The sequence below is a fragment of the Peromyscus eremicus genome, chromosome X, assembly GCF_949786415.1.
Source record: "Peromyscus eremicus chromosome X, PerEre_H2_v1, whole genome shotgun sequence".
Classification (NCBI taxonomy): domain Eukaryota; kingdom Metazoa; phylum Chordata; class Mammalia; order Rodentia; family Cricetidae; genus Peromyscus; species Peromyscus eremicus.
In genome coordinates, this window is record NC_081439.1 from 115,131,343 (window position 1) to 115,151,899 (window position 20,557).

The window sequence follows — 20,557 nt, forward strand, 5'->3', positions numbered from 1 at the left end:
AGAGAGAGAGATAGAGAGAGAGAGAGAGAGAGAGAGAGAGAGAGAGAGAGAGAGAGGAAGAAAAAGGGAGAGAGAGAGAAAGGGAGAGAGACACAAAGGGAGAGAGAGAAAGAAGAAAGAAAGAAAGAAAGAAAGAAAGAAAGAAAGAAAGAAAGAAAGAAAGAAAGAAAGAAAAGCTCAGTATTGAGGATGAAGAGGAAAAGGATTGGTACAGCTTTTAAATAGAGAGCTTTACAGTGGTCTGCTCCTGAAAGCTATGTTTTCTTGCTAGCTGTATATACTGCAGGATTCTTTTTTGTAGCCTTTTGTAATTCACATACAAAGAGTTGGATGTAGCTGGAAGTTTTCCTGTGCCCTGCCTGGTCCTGCAGCTGCTCAGACCCAAGTAAATACACAGAGGCTATTATCAATTATGAATTGCATGGCCATGGCCTATGGGTCAATTTTCTTGCTAACTAGCTCTTATAACTAAACTCAGCCCATTTCTATTAATCTATATGTCGCTACATGTTCTATGGCTTTACCTGTGTGACATTACATGGTGCTCCCTGGATGGCAGGATGGCGTCTCCCTGCCTCTCTTTTCTGTTCCTGTCTGTCTGCTTGGATTTCCACCTGCGTCTAAGCTGCCTTGCCATAAGCCAATGCAGCTTTATTTATTGACCAATCAGAGCAACACATATTCACAGTGTACAGAAAGACATCCCACAGCAGTTGGAAGTCTCTTTCTTCTTCTGATTTTGTCATTGAAGTTCTATACTAGAAAATGCTTCCAATTTTTTGTTTTTGTTTTTGTTGTTGCAGTTTGTCACTGTATAGCCAAGGCTATCCTAGAACCGGAGTTTCTCCTGCCTTAGCCTCTCAAATGCTGAGGTTGCAGGTGTATGCTATTATATCTAGATGTGGATAATATTTTAAAAGTAAAAGTTGCTACTAGAATTGAGAGCAATCTTGTCTTTTTTTATAGCTCAATAGTGGCATACCAACCAGCTGGAGACAATAGCCACACCTTTGATGTCACAGCCATGTTCAAGTCTATTGGAATCTTCCTTGGGATCTTCAGTGGATCTTTTGCAATGGGTGCTGCTACAGGAGTGGTGACAGCTTTAATATCCTTTTATTCTCTTTCTTTTGTCTTCTTAACCTACTGAGGTAGTTTAATGAGGCATGGTTCTCCTAGTTCCATGGCTGGAATTGCTTTTATAGTTACTAATCTTTTAGCCAAGAAGTTTTTCTGAAAACAAGAAGCAATCTTTGTTACACATCACTTAATGAATTCCATTGTTTTGCATAGGCTCAGTGCTTTAAAATGTGTATGAGGAGCAGGGTCTCATGTATTTCAGGCTGGCCTTGCATTTCCTATGGAGCTGAAGATGCCTGGAAGTTCTGGTCCTCCTGTCTCTTCCTCCCAAGTGTTAGGAATATAGGCATATACCACCATACCCAGTTTGTGCAGTGTTTAGGCTTAAACCCAGGGCTTTGTGCATGCCAGGCAAGCCTTCTACCAACTGAACTGTACCCCCATCCCTCACCCCCTCCTTATGTTTTTAATTTAATTTTATGTATATGTCTGTTTTGCCTGTATGTATGTCTGTACACTGTGTGCATACATGATGCCTGCAGAGGCCAAAAGAGGATGTTGGATCCCTTGAAACTGGAGCCACTGAGGGTATGGGTGCTTGGAGCGAAATCCAGATCCTCTTCAAGGGCAGCCAGTATTGTTAACTACTTAGCCATCTCAGTAGTCCCTACTCCCTTTTTTGAGACTGGATCTTATTATGGTAGCCCAGGCTGTTCTCAAATTTATGATCTTCCTGCCTTAGCCTACTTAGTGCTAGAATTGCTGTCCTGTACCACAATGCTAAACTGCCCCTAAACTGTCACTGCAAGAGTCTTTGACTAGATGCAACTATCCCTTTGAGGATGGATTTTGAAGTTCTAGATTAATTGGTGTGAAGTAAATAGACTCCCCAAAGTCTTTGGGTATTCTCTGCTGCTGGTCATCTTTGTCACTCTTCTCTCCATGCTTAACAGGACAACAGAAAGTGTGGTTCCTGGGTGAGCACATATACGTGTTCATCCAGAGCCCTGGCCTGAGAGTCCAAAGGACCTGAGTTGTAGTCCTAATACTGTCACTAGATAGCCAGGAGAAATACAGGGCAAATGATTCTTATATTCATTCAGGAGACATTTGCTGATTGCTTGCTACAATCCAGATGCCGTAGTCTGGGAATCAAAGATAAGACAAACATGGCTCCCGCCTTGCAGACACAAATATGATAGAGGTTTTGACGTTTGAACCCTGGATCTCAGTGTAGGAGAGTGGAAGGTTGGGAAAATTGAGTAGGACTAGCTATAATTCTTTTTGAAAATTTATTTTTTTATTCTATTTCTGTGTATGTGTGAGTGTATGGCACATGTGTGCAGGTGTCCCCAGAAGCCAGCAGAGGATGTTGACTCCCCAAAAGCTGAGTTATAGGTGGTTGTAAGCCACCCTCACAGCCCAACTCAGATCTTTTGGAAGAATATCAAGTGCCCTTAATATTGAGCCATCTCTCCAGTTTCAACCAACTATAAATCTTTTAAGATGCTTTCATGTAAAACACAGGTGTGCTTCTTTTTGAATATACTCTTGGTTTTATGCTGGAAGAGAGTACATTCCTGAGTTTTTTGTTTGTTTGTTTTGGTTTTTTGAGACAGGATTTCTCTGTGTGACAGCTCTGGCTGTCCTGGAACTCGCTTTGTAGAACAAGCTGGCTTTGAATTCATAGAGATCCTCCTGTCTCTGCTTCCCAAGTTCTGGGATTAAAGGTGTGAGCCACCATGCCCAGTTATCATTCATGGCTTTTTAATTGGTGAACTGAGGCATGAAGGGAAAAAAAACGGGGGTTGAAGGGAGCCAGTGCTGTGTTTCTTCTCTGCTACAAGATCTTCAGGGCTAGGAAGTGTATCTTATTATTTGTTATGGTGCTAGTTTATGAATTGACTCTAGATTCTAGCCCTAGATTTATCATAACTTGGCACAGGCTCTTCCACTATCACCCAGCATACACTTTTTTAGATTAGTATAAAGGAGTGAAGTGCCTCAGTTTCTTCATCATGGGATGAATGCTTTGTATTGCAGTTGAGTTAGAAGATCAAATAAATGTGAAACTCTGTGGAAGTTACATGTTTTTATAAATGCAAATTGTAATTATGGAAACTGTCATGCTTTGGGCCACAAGTGAATAGAGTTTTGGCATGGTTGTGTTTCAGTGTGCTGATCTCATCTCTGTCTTTTATTATGTGTTTTCAGGCAGAATATGTCATACTCATAAATCAGTAGGAACATCTAATTTGTGAGATTTTCTCACTGATAGGAGGGCAGCTCCATAAGATTTCATTCTAAGAATTTCTTACCATTTTACTTTGTGCCTTTTGTGTTAGAGAGGCTCAAGAACCCTTCCTGAACTTTCACAACTACCTTGAATTGACCATTATTTTCTAGTTATATTTGTGTGTTACTATGAGATCTTGTTACCAAGCTTAACAGTCTTACGTGACAAAGTTCACCAAGTTGAGGGAGTTCCAGCTGCTGGAGACGGGTCTGTTCTTCTTGATGTCCTGGAGCACCTTCCTTTTGGCTGAAGCCTGGGGTTTCACAGGTAGGTGACTTTGCGTTGTAAGCCCCGATGAGGAGTGACTTAGAGAACTCCTTTCCTAGTGAGCCAACTCCTTTAGTGTTTGAACACACTCCTGGTTGGGAGTCAAGGTGGAGGTTCAATGCAAGGAAGTGATTCCTCCCAACGAAGTAAGTCAAAGTAAATGAAAAGGTCAACATTATGTATGCATGGAATCTACTTCTGTAAAATAGGAGATTTTGTATAAAATTTAGGAGCCCTCCTGTGAATTGGACTTTTCTGTGTTTGCAGGTGTGGTTGCAGTATTGTTTTGTGGAATCACACAGGCACATTATACGTACAATAATTTGTCCACAGAGTCTCAGCATAGAACGAAGCAGGTAAGAGAAACTTTATAAACAGTGAATAACGTTTTCCTTCTCTTGGCAAAACAAAAGGTTTTAATTTTCAACTTAAATATTTGTGATCATTTCAAACTAATGTGTTCTCTTCCCCTGACTCTAGAAATGGATGGGGCTGGCCGGTTGCAGGATAGCAGCTTCTAGGGCAGAGTCGGTCAGCAGAGTAACCAGAGGCTGTTAGGATTGGACTTCAGAAAGCAGTCAAGTGGCTTCCCCTTCTCTTAGTATCTTCCTAATGCAGCGGCTGCTGAGAGGAAAGATTTGAAGGCCCACTGTGACTTGATCAGAGTTTCTGCTGTGCAGTGTAGAAAAGGTTGACTTCTTATCTGGATCTGCTGAGCTACACAGAGACTAAGCTTCCTGCACTCTTCATTCAGGCCCTGTATTACTGCTCCTTCCAGGAGCCTCGCGCTGTCATTGACTGGGCACCCTATGAACAGGCTACCTGAAAAGAATCCTGACGGAATTAGGCATATTGTTTTCCTGTCTTAGGAGACGTAGAAGAGCAATTAATAAATGAACTGTAATGTCTACAATAGGAATGTGGGCATATTAGATGACGGTAGTAAGAACTAGGAACTTCCAGTTTTGCAGAAGGCTAGAAAAGGTGAGTTGAGTCTAGAAAGGACCAATAGTAAAGCAAAATAGTAATCCTTCCCCTCCTCAAGCTACATGCTTTCCCCAACACTGCAAAAGAAATTAGGCTCCCCCTCCAGAGCATTTATATGGAGGTTACAAATCCCTTTTGTCAAATAATTTAGTACACTGAATGCACAGCTGTAAAATAGCCAGGGGAGTGGTCTTTTTTTAGGTGGCAAGGTAGGGCATAAAAACAGCAAGCTAAGAGCTTGTTGGTGACATGAAACTTGCATACAGAAAATACATATAACCAGAAGGAATCATAGTGCGTGGACTTGGAATTCTACATTGTACAAAACATCTGGGAAGACAGTAAACAGTTTGAGGCTGGAGGAACTGGATGTTATTGTAGTAGAAATGATGCATCTAAAGGATGGGAAGGATTTGGGTGGCCTGGTAGAAACAGACATAGTCCTTAGGTTAAATTTGGTCTTGGCTATTTTGTGAACTAGAACGTTCTTATAATTTGAAATGGTTAAGAAAAGCTCAGGAGAGTATTTTTTGAATAATGAAAGCTATGTGGAACTCAATTTTAGTGTACATTACTAAAGTTTTCTCAAGCCAGAGCCACACTCATCTTTTAATGTATATATAGCCTATACAGCTTTTGTGTTAAACTGGCCAAGATGAGTTGTGACAGAGACTCTGTGTCTGCAAAGCCTATAATATTTACTCTCTGGCACCTAATGGAGTTTGCCAGTTCCTGCATTCAGAATTAGAGCTGAGACTCTGGATCCACTGTGGCCCTCAACACTGATTCTACTGTTTTCTGGCTATGTGATCAGGAAGAAGTTAGAGAATTCCTCTGTGTTTCAGTTTTGTACTCTTAAAATGGCGATATAATAGTACTTTCGTCCTGAGTCATGAGATTAAAATGTGATAGTGTGCATGGAGTCTTTGCTTAGTATGGTAATCAGGCCTATAGTAATAATGAAAGAAACTGTACTTACAGCCATTAAGCAAGCAAATAGGATATAGAATATATTAAATCATTCATAGAAAAATATATACCTATTTTAATGTTTGCCCTTATTTGGGGTAATAAGCCAACTCTGCTTTTTTATGCAGTTTTGGAGATTGAACCCAGGGCCTCTTATTTGGTGGGCAAGTGTTCTACCACTGAGCTGTATCCCCAGACCTTCCAACTCTGCTTTAAAAAACATTTCTAACTCTGCTTTTAAAAAGAGTAAGTAAGCCAGGCATGGTGTATACCTGTAATAAAAACACTTAGGAACTGGGGAGCTGGCTCAGTAGGTAAAAGAGCTTGCTGTGCAAGTGTGGAGACTTTTAAATCTCCAGAATACATGTAAAAGTTTAATGCATAACGTGAGTGTCTATAAGCCTAGCGTTCCTAAAAGAAGATGGGAAGTAGAGAGAAGAAAATCTCAAAAACCTGACAGTCAGCTAGCCTGCTATCCAAAACAGTAAAAAAACAACAACAGAGAGACCCTGTCTCAGAGAAGGTGGAAGGCAAGAACTAATACTTGAGATTGACACCTGAACTTCACATGAATTCTATGATATATGTGCCTACATTCATATACACAACACAGCACACACATAAACACATGTACTTAGGAAATGGAAGAGGATAATCTGGAATTCAAGGTCACCCTAAGCTACATGGTAAAACTCTGTTCCAGGAATCCCATCCAAACAACAACAAAAAACAAAAACACCAACAAATTTGCTCAAAGCCGTAGAGCTAGCAAGTAGGGGAAAATGTGGTTTAAGCCTAGGCATTTCGACTCCGAGCTCAGATTCTTTATCTTTCCTGTTGTTGTGGGCCAGGTGGCTCCTGGGAAAGGTCAAGGAAAAGTAGAGCTGATGGAGGGCCTTCACTTTATTGGAAAATTCTTGTACCCCTGCAGTGGAAACAAGGATGTGAATGCGTAGACCTTGACAGGCATCAGGGAGGGTGCTAGGTTCATACTGTCATAGAGCAGCCCTATTTCCGTAAACTGAGAAGCTAAGACCTAGTGAAAAAGCAAAGGTGACAGACAGCACCCAGTGATATCACAGTGGTCATGCAAGATCCTCCACCAGGGCAAAAGTAGCTGAACTGTTTTGTAATTTGTAGAGGAAAGTATCTTGAAACTCATTTTAAGTGAGACTCACTGGGTGGAGATGAGAAATGGGCATGAAGTGCTTGCCACTTAGGCTTCAGAATCGTGTACAGAAAGTGATGGAAGCTAGGCTAGGGCATTTCAAAAGGAACATGGGGTTTGGATGAGAAGAATAGCCAATGATGAGGACTGAGAAGGGAGCTGCTGGGGGACAGGAGGGCACACCATTTCTAGCTCTTTCTGTGGGTTTGGAAACACCATCTCTACATGTGTTCCCCTCTGAGTCACATGCTTTCAGGTGTGTATATGGGCTTTACATATTTAAAATGTCTGTTACTCACGTTTTCAGTGTGACACTTACTTATTGGAACCTTTTAAATTTAATTTCAGTTGTTTGAGCTTCTCAATTTCTTAGCGGAGAATTTCATCTTCTCCTACATGGGGCTGACGCTGTTCACCTTCCAGAACCATGTCTTCAACCCAACATTTGTAGTAGGAGCATTTGTATCCTTTATCATGTGTCTGTTTTGAAAACAATTTTAATTGAGATCTTCATGTGGTTGATAAAATATTTAAATGTGTGGGTTTTTTTCTGAGAAAACAAGTAAGCATATCAGCTGTTTTCCCCAATTCCATTCTAATCATTTTTCCCGTTCTATTTCTATTTGAATTTATTGCACAAAAATGGTGACAGATTGGAGTGACAGAAGTCTCTTACCTCTCTGCCAACCTCAAAGGTAAAAGTGTTTGTCCATCGATAGGCATGGTGCCACCTGACTATAACCGCTGTGAAGGTGGGAAGAAGATCTGAAGTGTCAGGCCATTGTAACACACTCCTGTCTCAAAATCAAATTTGAAAGTGGAGTAGTGGGGTAGCTTGACAGCAAGCTGCTTCCCTAGGAAACCCTGACTTCCGTCTCCAGCACAGCACAACAGAAGGAACAAAAACTGTCCTTAGTTACTAAAGAGAGAGAGCAAGCTTGAATCTGGGGAAGAGTTAGCATCTATGGCACAGGACAGTGTGGCAAAGATGAGGACACTTGAGTGAGGCCATATTCTTTCCCGTCTTTTCTCTGTCATATAAATGAGTACTTTCACCGTTAAAGCCAACTTGAGGGGCTGGCAAAGTGTCTCTGAGAGTAGAGATGATTGTCACCATGACTGACAATCTTAGTTCATTCCTTGGGACCCTTGGGATGGAAGTTGAGAACAGATGCCTGCAAGTTGGCGTCTGACCTCCACACTTGTGGCATGAATAATAAATGTAATAAAATAAATAAAAAGTAAAAGCAACTTGAAAGAAAGAATCTGAGAGCATGAAAGACATCCTCATGACAAGATGGGGACAGGTGGACTCTGGAGTTTATAGAGAAACTGGCCTCTGCGCAGGGCAGCTTCCCCAGTTAGTGACGGAGATATGGTAAGAAAGTGGAGCTCCTAGCTGATGGCTTCTATATTATAAAGTAGGAAGTGATATTGCCTGCTGAGAGTAGGATAGACAGGTGTACAAGTTATTTGTTGTGTAAGAAATAGTCTGGAAACTTACCATTCTTTACCTCACATGGTATCTGAGGGTTAGGAATCCTGGAATATCTTAGCTGAGTGATTCTGGCACCATATCCTTACAGTGATATGGTTTGCTGGTATGGTGCTGAGGACTGATCTAGGGCTGGAGGAGCCATGACAACCTCACTCATATGGCTGTCAACAGAAAGGACCATCTTTCTGTAGGACCTAGCCTTAGAGGAAGTTTCAGCATGGATTCCCAGAGTGAGTGAGCTGAAAGAGTCTAAGGATGGAAGCAAAGGTGCCCTTTATAGACCAATGTTGGAAGGGAAATCTCATCATCACTTCTGCAATATTCTGCTGGTCATACAGACCAACTGTGGTACAGTGTGAGTGGGGATCACACAGTATAAAAGGAGGCAGGGGTCATTAGGGACCATCTTGGAGGCTGGCTTCCACAGATAAGTGTTTGGGGGAAGATAGAAAGTTTGAAGGAGAAAATCAGTCAAAGAATTGCAGTCCGATTGCTGAGCATTAAATGGGGACCCATTTGACTTTGAGGAATAGATACTTGCAAGATACCAATCTTCCGTGTCATGTGACTCTGTCCAGGAAGACTTAACGGTAAGCACAGGACAAAAAGAAACATTGGGCCCATTGAGGTTTGTGGTTTTGTTGAGTGAGTGTGATGGAAAGAGAAAAGAACAAAATAGATGTAGACTGGGAAGAGTGTCTCTACAACATGGAAAAGAAGTGAAGTGAAGAAAGAAGGGGGCTGACCATCAGAGGCAAGACTAGAGTGGTCTTTGGACTGAAGAGCCCAGGGAGCTGGACCATCAGAACCGGGTACTTGAGATGTGGAAGGAAAGATTGCAGTCAGGGAAATGAATACTTAAATAAGTGATTTTCAAAAGAAGCATTAAAAACACTTAAGAATCCAGATTCTGACAGAGAGAGCAGTAAATTAAAAAAATGAAAACCACACAAGATCAATGTTAGAAAGTGAGATTTTATTGAAATGCTATTCTGCAGTCTTCCAGCAAAACAGCAAAGTCCTGTCAATAAGAGAGAGCCTAAGCCTGAAGACATCGCTTCAGAGCTTGTCACTAGTTGAAATTTTTTGAGTAGCCACAGTAGTTTAATCTATAGTAGTTAACCTAGAAATAAGGTTAAATAATTGCAGGGTTTCTGAGTTTGTTAGGACTTGAGATTATCAATAAAGAATCTATGAAAATGATTCTTTTTGCAGGGGAGCTCACAGACTCTAGACTGATAGCTGTGGAACCTGCATGGGACTGGACTAGGCCCTCTGCATGTGGGTGACAGTTGTGTAGCTTGGTCTGTTTGAGGGCCCCTGGCAGTGGGATCAAGATCTATCCCTGGTGCATGAGCTAGATTTTTGGAGCCCATTACCTGTGGTCGGACATCTTGCTCAACCTTGATGCAGCAGGGAGGGGCTTGGTCCTGCCTCAACTGAATGTACCAGGCTTTACTGACTCCCCATGGGAGCCCTTACCCTTTTGGAGGAGTAAATGTGGAGTAGGCTGAGGGGGAGGTGGGGGAAGGGGTGGGAGAGGGAATTGTAATTTAAAAAAAGAAAGAAAATGATTCTTAACAGGTCAAAGCTGTCCTGTCTCTGGTAGCCTGGGTTATATTTGGTTTTGTGTGACAAGGACTCAAATTGACCCAGGTTGAAATGAGTGAAATGAGACAGAAGTTTATTTCTTATGTAAAAGTCTCAGCTTGTGTGACTGTAGGATTGTTATGAACTTGGGCAGCCTTGGTGCTGCTCTGCATAGGGAGTTACCCGAGTTCTTGTGGTCCATGGCGTCTCACCCTTGTGCCTCCTAATTATCTTTAAGTGTACACACCACTTACACATAGCAATGCTGGCAACACCTACCTGCAAGGGAAGCTAAGAATCATACTCTTTATCTGGGTGGCTATGTACTCAAAAATTGGGGCTAAAGGGGAAGAGGGTCTTGTGCTTAGAAGGAAAGACTAGGTACAGATTTTTGAAAACTAGCAGCCGCCTCCCATACCTTTTTGCTGCTGTTACATTTTCTTTTTCTTTTTTCTAATGGAATTACTTCCAAAGACATTTTAAATTTTAGTGTATTTTACATTTATGAAAAGAATAATGAAGATAACACAGAAAGCTGTCCTATAGCTCACACCCCAGTTCCCTGTTAGCACCTCACATCAGCATAGTACATTTGTCACAAGGAACATGCCTGTAACAATCCATTCATCCAACTTCATGCTCATCCTGAGTCTCATGGCCTTCCTCTAGCATGCTGTTGCTATATCAAGGTCCTACCCAGGACAGCACATTACTTTTGCTGTGTACATTTCTTTGGCTTCCATTTGACTAACAGTTTCTCAGTTGTTCCTTAATTTTAGGGAGCCCTGAACAATTTGAGAGTACTGACCAGGTGTTTTGTAGAGTATTCCTCAACTGAAATTTGTCTCATGTTATCCCAAGGTCACACTGGGTAACAGGTATTTTGGGAGGAATACTAGGGAAATGAAGTGTCATTGACATTGTGTCGAGGACACGTATTTATTAACACGTTAATGTGGTGATGTTAGTTTTAGTCACATGGCTGCCAGGTTTCCCCATTGCAGGGTTGCTCATCTTTTTCTATCTTGTCCTGCTTAGAAAAGAAGTCACCCCATGCAGCCCACATTTAGGGACTGTGGAGTTAGGGTTCCTCTCCCCGAGGACTAAATGTTTACAAAATTGCTTGTAATTCTTTACATAGGAGATTTATCTGTTCTCCCTCACTTGATGTTTTGTCAGTTATTTATTTCTGGCATCATTTATTTGAACAATACTTATTTATTGTTTTATACATTGGATTATTTACAACATTTTTTTTTAAAGTTTTATTGTGCAAACTGTCCCAACTTTAGCCATTAGAAGCTTGTTTGGTAGACCCCTGCTTCCATTTGAGATGCCTTGTCATCGTGGTTTGGGGACTTGGGTTTTGTTTTTTAACACTTCTTACTTTCTGGAAGTATAAGATACCTCTGTTCATTTTGTGCACTTTATACCCAAGAACTATCTATTTCTCCAAGGAGCTCTGGTTCCTTTTATTGGGAAGATGGTATTGGGAACCAAGATCTGGGCTTTGGGTATACTTAGGATACTGGATGTTCTTTTTTATAGACCAGTGGTTCTCAACCTATAGGTCACAACCCCTTTGCGGGTCAAACAACCCTTTCACGGGTTACCTAAGACCATTGGAAAATACATATTTATATTACAGTTCATAACAGTAGCAAAATTGCAGTTATGAAGTAGCAGTGAAATAATTTTATGGTTGGGGGTCACCACAACATAAGAAACTGTATTAACGGCTACAGCCTTAGGAAGGTTGAGAACCACTGTTCTAGACCCTGCCCATGGACAGAGGAAGGTGTTATCCATGTGTGTAGTAAGTCATGTACATATACACACATCCATAAATATTTCTGTTTGTAACCATCGACATCTCCTGTCATGAGTTTGTACTGATGTCTCCAACTGTAAGCTCTTACCATTACCAGTCAACTGTCTTCTCTTTTGGTTTGTACACTTCCATTCCCAGGATAAAGAACTTGACTGCTAGCATCTTCCATTCAGTTGTTTAGTTGTTCAGTTGCAGTATATGTAGATGCTCATGTGCTGCTTAAAGGTGGAGATACATTTGGAGAAGTGTGTCATCAGGCAGTTTTGTCATTGTGGGAGCATCATAGAATACATTTACATAAACCTACATGATATAAGTCAGTTATTCAGAGAAGCTTGTCCATACAGTTAGAACAGTTGATAAACATGAGATATATGAGGCTGTTGCTGCATGCTATTTCACAGTAGACTTATCTTTACAAATGCCATGGGTTATGTGTGGATGTCTGAGAACAACTTTTAAGACTCAGTTCTCTCCTTCCACAATGTGGGTCCCAGGAATTGACCTAAGCTTGTCAGACTTTACTTACTGAGCCATCTCCCCAATCCAAACTCTTCGTTTGGTAAGTAGAAAGGATACACTAAAATAATGACAGAAAGCATAATATAGTAAATATGTAAAACCAGTAATCACTTATTACCAGCTACTGTGTACTACACATAATTGTGTGTGCTGTTCTTGTATATGAGGGGCAGCATAGTAGGTCTGTTTATGCTAGATGTAATTACGCAATAAGAATCTTTCAGCTCCATTATTGTACAGGACCACCATGGTGTAAGCACTATTCGCTTGAAGTTTTGCAAGGTACATGGCTATATGCCAGTGCTAGTATTGTTAACTAGCACTTCCCTGGAAAACAACTCCATCAACAAGCATTTCATTCTCTCCTTTTTTGGTGAATTTTTTTGTTGTTGTTCATTGTTTTATTTAGGGGGTGGGAATGAGGTTTCATGTAGCCCAGGCTAGCCTCAAACTCACTTTTCATCCAAAGCCAACTTTGAACTCCTGCCCTCCTGCTTCTACCTCTTATGCCCAGCAACGAGTATATGATTCTTGCACGCACCCTTTGGCCTTAGCAATTGTACTCTCTTTGAAAGGTGTTTACATCAGCACTGTTTCAGCCATGCTGCTTTGCTTTTAATATTACATTTCCCTTTCTATTCATTTCAGGAAATGTGGTGAGGATGATGTTGTAAACCCTGAAGTAAATTTGCAATTATAAAGTACAGGTTTCTGTAGAGAAGGAGTGGGAAAAAATCACCCAAACTGTTTCTTAGTTAAGACCCACCTGAACTGACATGAAAGCTGACCTTTTGTGCAGGTTGGAAGTACACATTTAGTGAGCCCCAGCAGGGCTTTGCAGGAATTTCAGGGACATGAAGCGACTGAACTGCCCTTTTTTGTATTCTTAGGAAGGAAGAGGCAGCTTGACTTTTCTTCTTCTCAACACTGCAATGGAAATGAATGTGTCTGTGATGTTAATAATAAAGAAGGTCCTCTTTTAGACATCTTTTTCTTCACTTAATGAATTTCCTACATGCCAGACATTCACTATCAAGTCTGTTAATTACTAGCCACATGTGATTATTTCAATTTAAGATTTATTTATTGATTTATTTTATGTATATGAGTGCTCTATCTGCATGTACAACTTTATGCCAGAAGAGGGCATCAGATCCCACTATAGATGGTTGTGAGCTATCATATGGTTTCTGGGAATTGAACTCAGGACCTATGGAAGAGCAGCTAGTGCTCTTAACCACTGAGCCATCTCTGCAGCCCTGATTATTTCAATTTAAATTCATTTGAATGGAATAAAATGAAGTGGCAGTTCCCCAGTAATCCTGACTGTATTCCAGTTGCTCTGTAGGTATAGATAGACCGTTCTAGCAGATGACACTTTGTTACAGTGTTGTCAATAGACAGGGTACTTACTCCCACCTTGAATGTATAGCTTAACTTACCAGTAGTAAAACAAACGATCCTTAACCTCTTAATGATTTTAGATTGCTATTTTCTTGGGAAGAGCTGCCAATATTTACCCCTTGTCTCTCTTACTTAATTTGGGTAGAAGAAGTAAGATTGGATCAAATTTTCAACACATGATGATGTTTGCAGGTAAGTTTCAATTTCTTCTCTGGTCTACCCCTAAGCTCCCATTTGCACCACATATGCTAACTTCTATAGTCTGAGACTGAGGTTTTATGTCAGCAACATTGAAACTGAATCCTCAAATAGAAAACTCCTTATCAGTTCCCCTTCTCTTCTGTGGGAACTTTTCACGCTATGCTTCCAAATCTTTGATTTCAAAATATGTCACACAAAGTAAAGAAGTTAAAGACGACGAATACATTTTTACAGAAAAACCTGCAAGTGGATGTTTATAGCAGCTCTACCCGGAACTGCCCAACCCTGCAAATAACTTGCTTGTTTTCCCTTTTTTCAATTCTGGAGATTGAGCCTAGTGTCTCAGGCATGCCAAGCAAACACTCTACCATTAAGATATCTATATCATCTATATCTGTATCTCCCCACCCTCTCCCCCTAAGAAAACTTTCTCCATTTTAAGATGGGGTCTAAGTTGTTCAGACTGACTTTGAAGTTACTATATAGTTCAAGCAAGCCTTGAATTTATTTCTGACACTACTGCTTCAGCTTCCTGTGTATCTGGGATTACTGACCTTTACCACCAGACCTGGCATGTATCTGTCTTTTGATGGACAAATGGGCCAGAGAAGGACCTGTTGAAGTTCTGCTGTGGAAAATTACTGAATGATAAAAAGAACAAACTTTTATTCACATAGTGGCATGGATGAGTCTCCGAAGTGTTATGTTGAATGAAAGAAGCCAGTCTCAAAATTTACATGCATGATTCCATTGATATGATACTTTTAAAAAACACAATAATAGTGATGCAGAGCAGGCCAGGATGAGGAGGAGGTTGAGCTAACCGGTGGCACAAAATAATTTAGACAGGAAGAGTTAAATTTTAGCTCTGCTTTTGTAGCAGTGGTCACACCCTTTTATGCATTGTCAAAACATTATAAATTGAGTTCACTGTACATAAATTACTGAGTTTTAAAGAATTGTTAAGAGATCATGCTGGATGTGGTAGCAGATACATGTAATCTCAGCACTTGGGTGACTGATGCAGGAGGATTGTGAATTTGAGTAGCAAAACACTGTCTGAAAAATCAGACAATCAATGAAGTCAGTATTATATATTAACTCTATCAGTCATTCTTTATGTATGCTAAATATTTATTTCATATTTGTCTATATGCTCTCAAGTTTTGGGGTTATGGGTTTTTTGTTTGTTTGTATTTTTTGTTTTGTTTTGTTTTTTGTTTTTTGTTTTTTGAGACAGGATTTCTCTGTGTAGTTTTGGTGCCTGTCCTGGATCTCGCTCTGTAGACCAGGCTGGCCTCGAACTCACAGAGATCCGCCTGGCTCTGCCTCTCGAGTGCTGGGATTAAAGGCGTGCGCCACCACCGCCCAAGGAGGTTATGTTTTATATCTCTGAGTTTATTTCTATAGTCTACATTGGCGATGAGCTATTGAAGAAATCTCTCTTCTATTCCCTGTAGGCCTTCGTGGTGCAATGGCATTTGCCTTGGCCATTCGTGACACTGCCACTTACGCACGACAAATGATGTTCAGCACCACACTTCTGATTGTATTTTTTACTGTGTGGGTATTTGGTGGTGGCACTACTGCCATGTTGTCATGCTTGCATATAAGGTAAGTAGGAACTGAGGACCTCATTTTCATATTCCATTTTAATTCAGTTTACTTTTATTTTTAGTCATGAGACGATTTTAAGCTTTGTCAAATCTATTTTCATTTTTCCTTCTTAAAAAGTGCATAGCATAATATAGAAAAAAGAAACTGTAAGAAAAAGAACTGAAAAGCATTATTACTACTCTGAAGGTTAGCATCCCAGACCTTTGCTATGCATTTTAGCAAGAGGGCAACACTAAAGTGCTCTTCTAAACTGGTTTTAAAATGTGATAATAGAAGAAAATGTATCACAGCATGGGCATTTGCCCTGGTAAATATCTTCATATTATTTGAATAGCTGTATGAATCCTGGCCGATTTAACCAAATCCCTATTGTTGTAGTTTTATATTGTTTTTAGGCTGTAGCTATTTCCATCTGAGGGTTTTGCTGTTAGTATTAACAAATGAATGCTCTGAAGCCAATGTGCCACCCTGCTCTTGTTCAATTATTTCTCTAGGATGTATTTCCAGAAGTGGAATTGATTAATCCATAAGATATGCATGTGTTTAGGGTTTTTGATAAGATTACCAAATTCAATCCATCGGCAGTGTGTGAGAGTCCATTTTACCCCAATTCTAATTAATCCTAGACATTATCATTCTTTTTCATCTTTCTGATCAGCACCATTTTTAACCTAACAAACCTACCAAGGCCAAAGTGATGTAGTCATGGTCTTCAGTGTGTACTGCTTAATGTATTCAGTTTGAACGCTCTCTTGTACCTCGAGTTTCTGCATTTGTTTCCATGGATACAGCAGCTTGTGTCTGAAGCCTTTGTAGATTGTAGTTCTGTGTTTGGCTGAAACGTCATAGATGTTAAAAGCTACCAAGCTTCCAGGCTATATGGGCCTCATTCGGAAAATCAGTGTTTCACCTAATAGAGAATCTGTCATCTATTTCTTTTACTTTCTATTATGCCTTTTAACATTGCAAAGACAAGCTAGCCCTTAATTACACAGTGAATGTTATTAATGTCTTACTATCTCTTTACTATTCAAATCCCTTTCTTCTAATTTTTGTGCTATTTCTGTGTATAGTAGATAGTATAGTGCAACATATGCTTTTATACATCCAATAATGTTCTCATAATCCTACATACTACTTGTAAGAGGACTTAACATTTATTAAGCACCTACTATGTGCCAGGCATTTTGTTAAGTGTGTTTAACATGTTTATCTAATCATAATATCTGTTTTATAAAAAATATAGGCTTTAAAAGGTTGCTAATTGTTCAATATCATACAGATAATTAAATGGCAGACAGAGAGCCTCTGTTCTTAGTTCCTTCAGACAAGGTGCATCAAGAAATAAGTGTGGTAAATTTTGAAAGAAGTAAACTCCTTTCTTTTCTCAAAAGCTTGTAACTGGGAGAGTAAAACAAAATGTGAGCTAGCTTAGAAGAACTAATACTCATCAACGGAGAATCAGTTTTGTTCCCTTTACTGCCCTCTACACAGAGCAAACAAAATTCCTATGCTTTACCAGCCTCCTCAAAAGAGAAAAGAAAGTCCCACCTACTCATACTGAGTTTTCTTTACATCACTGGATTTGAAAGCTCCCTGGCTGGCCCCATCTTGCCTACTTTGCAGCACAATTGGAAGCTTAATTATATCCACTGCCTTGTAGTGTTAGACTACTTCTTGGTTTCTTGTTCTATTGCAGTGTTTTGGCCTGTTTGTGAACAGAGGTTTATGTTAATTTTTAAATACGTTTTTAATTGAAATAGAAGTATATCACTTTCCTCCCCCCAGTCCCTCCCAGGTACCCTCCAACCCCTCCCGTGTCCTTCCACTCTCAAATGAGGCTATAGAGTTTTATAGTCCTTACTGGATAGTTTATTGAATGTGGTGAAGACTAGCCTGTCAAATAGTTGTGAAACATATACTCTTAATTTTTATATTTTAACTCACATTGTTGCTTTAATTTTTCTAAACATGTATTGGCTTAAAATGTTATTTATCACATTTACTTAATAGTTATATCACAAATTTTCCATTTTCTCTATTTTAACTATTAGTAAATTCTTAATAATTAACATAAATAGAAAATGTCATTATTTTCATGGCATTTACTATTACTGTAATTATTATTAGTTTATTTTTCTATTGGCATTTAAAGCCTAAAAAGTTATTTTTTCTTTCCTACCTATATTTGAGAAGAAAGGCAAAGGCTATATGTTAAGCATCTCTTCTCTTCCTCCAGCTTTTTAGTGGTGTAATTTTGAAATTGCTGATGAGTTGGGATTGTTGAATATTTGTGTACACACCAGCTTAACCTTTACATTCTTGATCTTGCCTTCTTAATTTTGGGCAAGGCCTTTGACTATTCAGAGCCTCAGTTTCTACATCTGTGGCGTGGCGCCTGTTTCCTGGAATTAACTGTGAGGATTTGGTGAGCTAGTAGTGTCTGCAAAGCTCTTTGCACAAAATTTCAAGTGTGCCTTTTACACAGTCACTCAGTAAATATTTACTGAGCACTAACAGTTTGGTGGACACTCCTTGTTTCAACTTCCAACTCACTGGTTCTTAGCAGATTATTTTATCTCCTCAGGGGATAGTTGACAATATTTGGAGACATTTTTGACAGTCACAACTAGGAGAAGGAAGGGACTGCTGTTGCTATCTAGTAGGCAGAGGCCAGCACCCTGTTTAGCATCCTACAGGGTACAGAATTGGCTACCATCTAGACCTGCAATTAAAGAATTATCTGGCCCCAAATGTCAGTAGTGCTTAAATGAAGCCACCTTATTCAAAAGGACAGTGGCAGTAAAAAGATAGAAAAGATCTCTGTTCCCATTTGGTGGGAAAGTGGTTTTACAAAACCTAGTACATAAATAAATGAGCATGACAGTTTTAGATGATGCTAAATGTGATGGAAATTAAGATGCTGTGATGGCGACTGGGAATGTGGGATATATAATATGAAGAAGCCAGGGAAGGTCTCTTGGAAAGGTTATATTTGAGCTCAGTCTGAGTGGCAAGACCCTGCCAGTTCAACGACAACCAGGAAGAGCAGTCCAAACAGAGCAATCCAGCAGCAAAGGCCCCAAGGCAGGAGCAGATGTGGCCTGTTTGACCCAGAGAAAAGCTTACATGATGAGAGTGATCAAATGGTAAGTAGAAAAAAAAGGTGGACAAGACCTTAAAGGGTCAGAATTCTGAAAACTACCTGTGAAGGGCCAGAAGCAAAGAGTTTAGACTTCTCCAGTCATGTGATCTGTCTCGGCCACCCAGATCTGGTGTCACAAGCAGTCACGGGTGATATGAAGTCCCATAGTATGGCTGTGTTCCCTCCAGACCTTATTTACTACTGGGAGTGCATGAATGTTGTAGTTTGTCCCTCCTGTCGTAGAGTCGTGTAGTACATAGTGAAGACTGAATTTGAAGATATAGAGGAAAGCGTGAGGATATTAAAGCAAGGAGTGACGTGATCTCATTTCCAGTGTAAGAAGATCATGTCTTCTGTCTTGGGAGCAGTGGATCCCCAGTGAATTGATCTGCTTGCATCCTTTCACATAATTTGTGACAGTCACATTTGGCACCCTAGGGTTTAGCCAGCACACACGCTTTGCATTTCTTTGACTCTGAGCCTTTGCTTGGCCTGGGATTCTCTTTCATTCTTAGGAATTGACAAAACCACCCTTCCTCCTCCCCCTCCCCCATTCCTTTTCCTTGGAGTTGCTGTGCAGCGTTGGGTCTGTCACAGCCGTTATCCTATTCATCCTTGTAATGCTGTATTGCTAGAAGAGCTACCTACCACTTAGTGCTAGTGATGCATCAAGCACTTTAGAAGTGTCTCAGTACATTCTCCCATTTAATCCTTGCAGCAACACTTTGTGGTGATACTAACCCAATTTTCGGGGTGACAGAATTACAGTCCTTAGGGCCATATAGCCGGATTGAGCTCACATAGCTAGAAATTATCCTGGGGTAGTCCTGAACCCATCCTGCCTCAACAGCAAACTCTGTGAGTCTGCTGTAGTTGGGTCTGTTTCCCCACTAGTCTGTGAGCTCCTTGAGGACAGGGACCGTGTTTAATTCATGTCTATGCCTTGTGCCTAGCGCAGTGCCTGGCAAATAATAAGTGCTCTGTAAATGTTTATTACATTGGTTCTGGATAATGTGCCATTTGAATGTTTGAATGTTCTATCATCTAGACCACTAGATGTCACTTGAGATGCATAAATGTGGTGAGAGTCCACTGTGACTGGGAAGCTAGTAAACAGTGTCTGGCCATTTTTAACAAAGTGAAAATGAACCTTTGTTTGAGTTTGGAATCTGGCCATTGCCACCTGTTTTCAAATACTTGGACCATGACTCCCTCGCCTTCTGGATAGAGTTTTGTATCACTTTCCTCCTTTGAGTGTTGTCTTTGCAGATGTTGCTAACAGCTTCTTGTACTGCTGTGTTGTCTGTGCTGTCTGTGGTTGGTAACCGAATCAATAAACATTTGAGCACCTATTGTATGTCAGGTACTATGCTAGACTCTGGGGATACAGAGATGAATTGAGACATGGCCTTTACCCTCAAGGAGCTCACAGTCTTTTTGGGGAGACGGACAGGTAAATAACTATACTGTACTGTGATGTGTGTTTCTAATAAAGAACTCAGTGCTACAGAAGCACAAAGGGGAGGTGATTCTGTGTGAACGTCTCAAAGAGCAGCTACTTTGGCACTTGACAAATGAGTAGAAAACTGAGGGGACACAAGATGCAACCCGAGGGAGCGGGAGTGAGTGGCATGAGTAAAAAGAATGCATTGACTCTTGGAGCTGTCAGGGGTCTGGGGAGAAGAATGGTTAGGGTATTACAGGGCACATGGACGAAAATGACCGGCAGTGAGGGAGGCAGGGTAGGTTGGAGTAAAGGGTGGCCACTAGTGTGTAGAGAGATTGGAATGTCCTGCAAAGGACTTTAGACATGACCCTCAGGGTTGTGTGCAGTTCTCAGAAGCTTCTGTGAAAGCAGTGACCTAGAGAGTTCCTTGCTCTCCAGAGTTAACTCTCGGGGAGAGCCTGGCAGCTGGAAAGGCTTACTCGACAGAACCCATGAGTCAGAATGAGGGCTGGAACAGCAGGGATGGCAAGGAGAG

General features: G+C 40.6%; 1 protein-coding gene across 2 annotated transcripts in view; it reads left to right on the forward strand.

The window, feature by feature from the left end:
• The window catches only part of Slc9a6 (solute carrier family 9 member A6), a 60,393-nt gene that overhangs the window by 27,300 nt on the left and 12,536 nt on the right, over positions 1–20,557 (forward strand). The window contains exons 7-13 of one of the 2 annotated variants that reach the window (XM_059250078.1): positions 967–1,108; positions 3,538–3,643; positions 3,911–3,999; positions 7,116–7,229; positions 13,693–13,804; positions 15,274–15,427; positions 19,939–20,028. In XM_059250078.1, coding sequence (XP_059106061.1) covers positions 967–1,108; positions 3,538–3,643; positions 3,911–3,999; positions 7,116–7,229; positions 13,693–13,804; positions 15,274–15,427; positions 19,939–20,028 — 807 coding nt within the window. The remainder of the gene's footprint in view (positions 1–966; positions 1,109–3,537; positions 3,644–3,910; positions 4,000–7,115; positions 7,230–13,692; positions 13,805–15,273; positions 15,428–19,938; positions 20,029–20,557) is intronic. The other variant, XM_059250077.1, reaches the window with a different exon arrangement.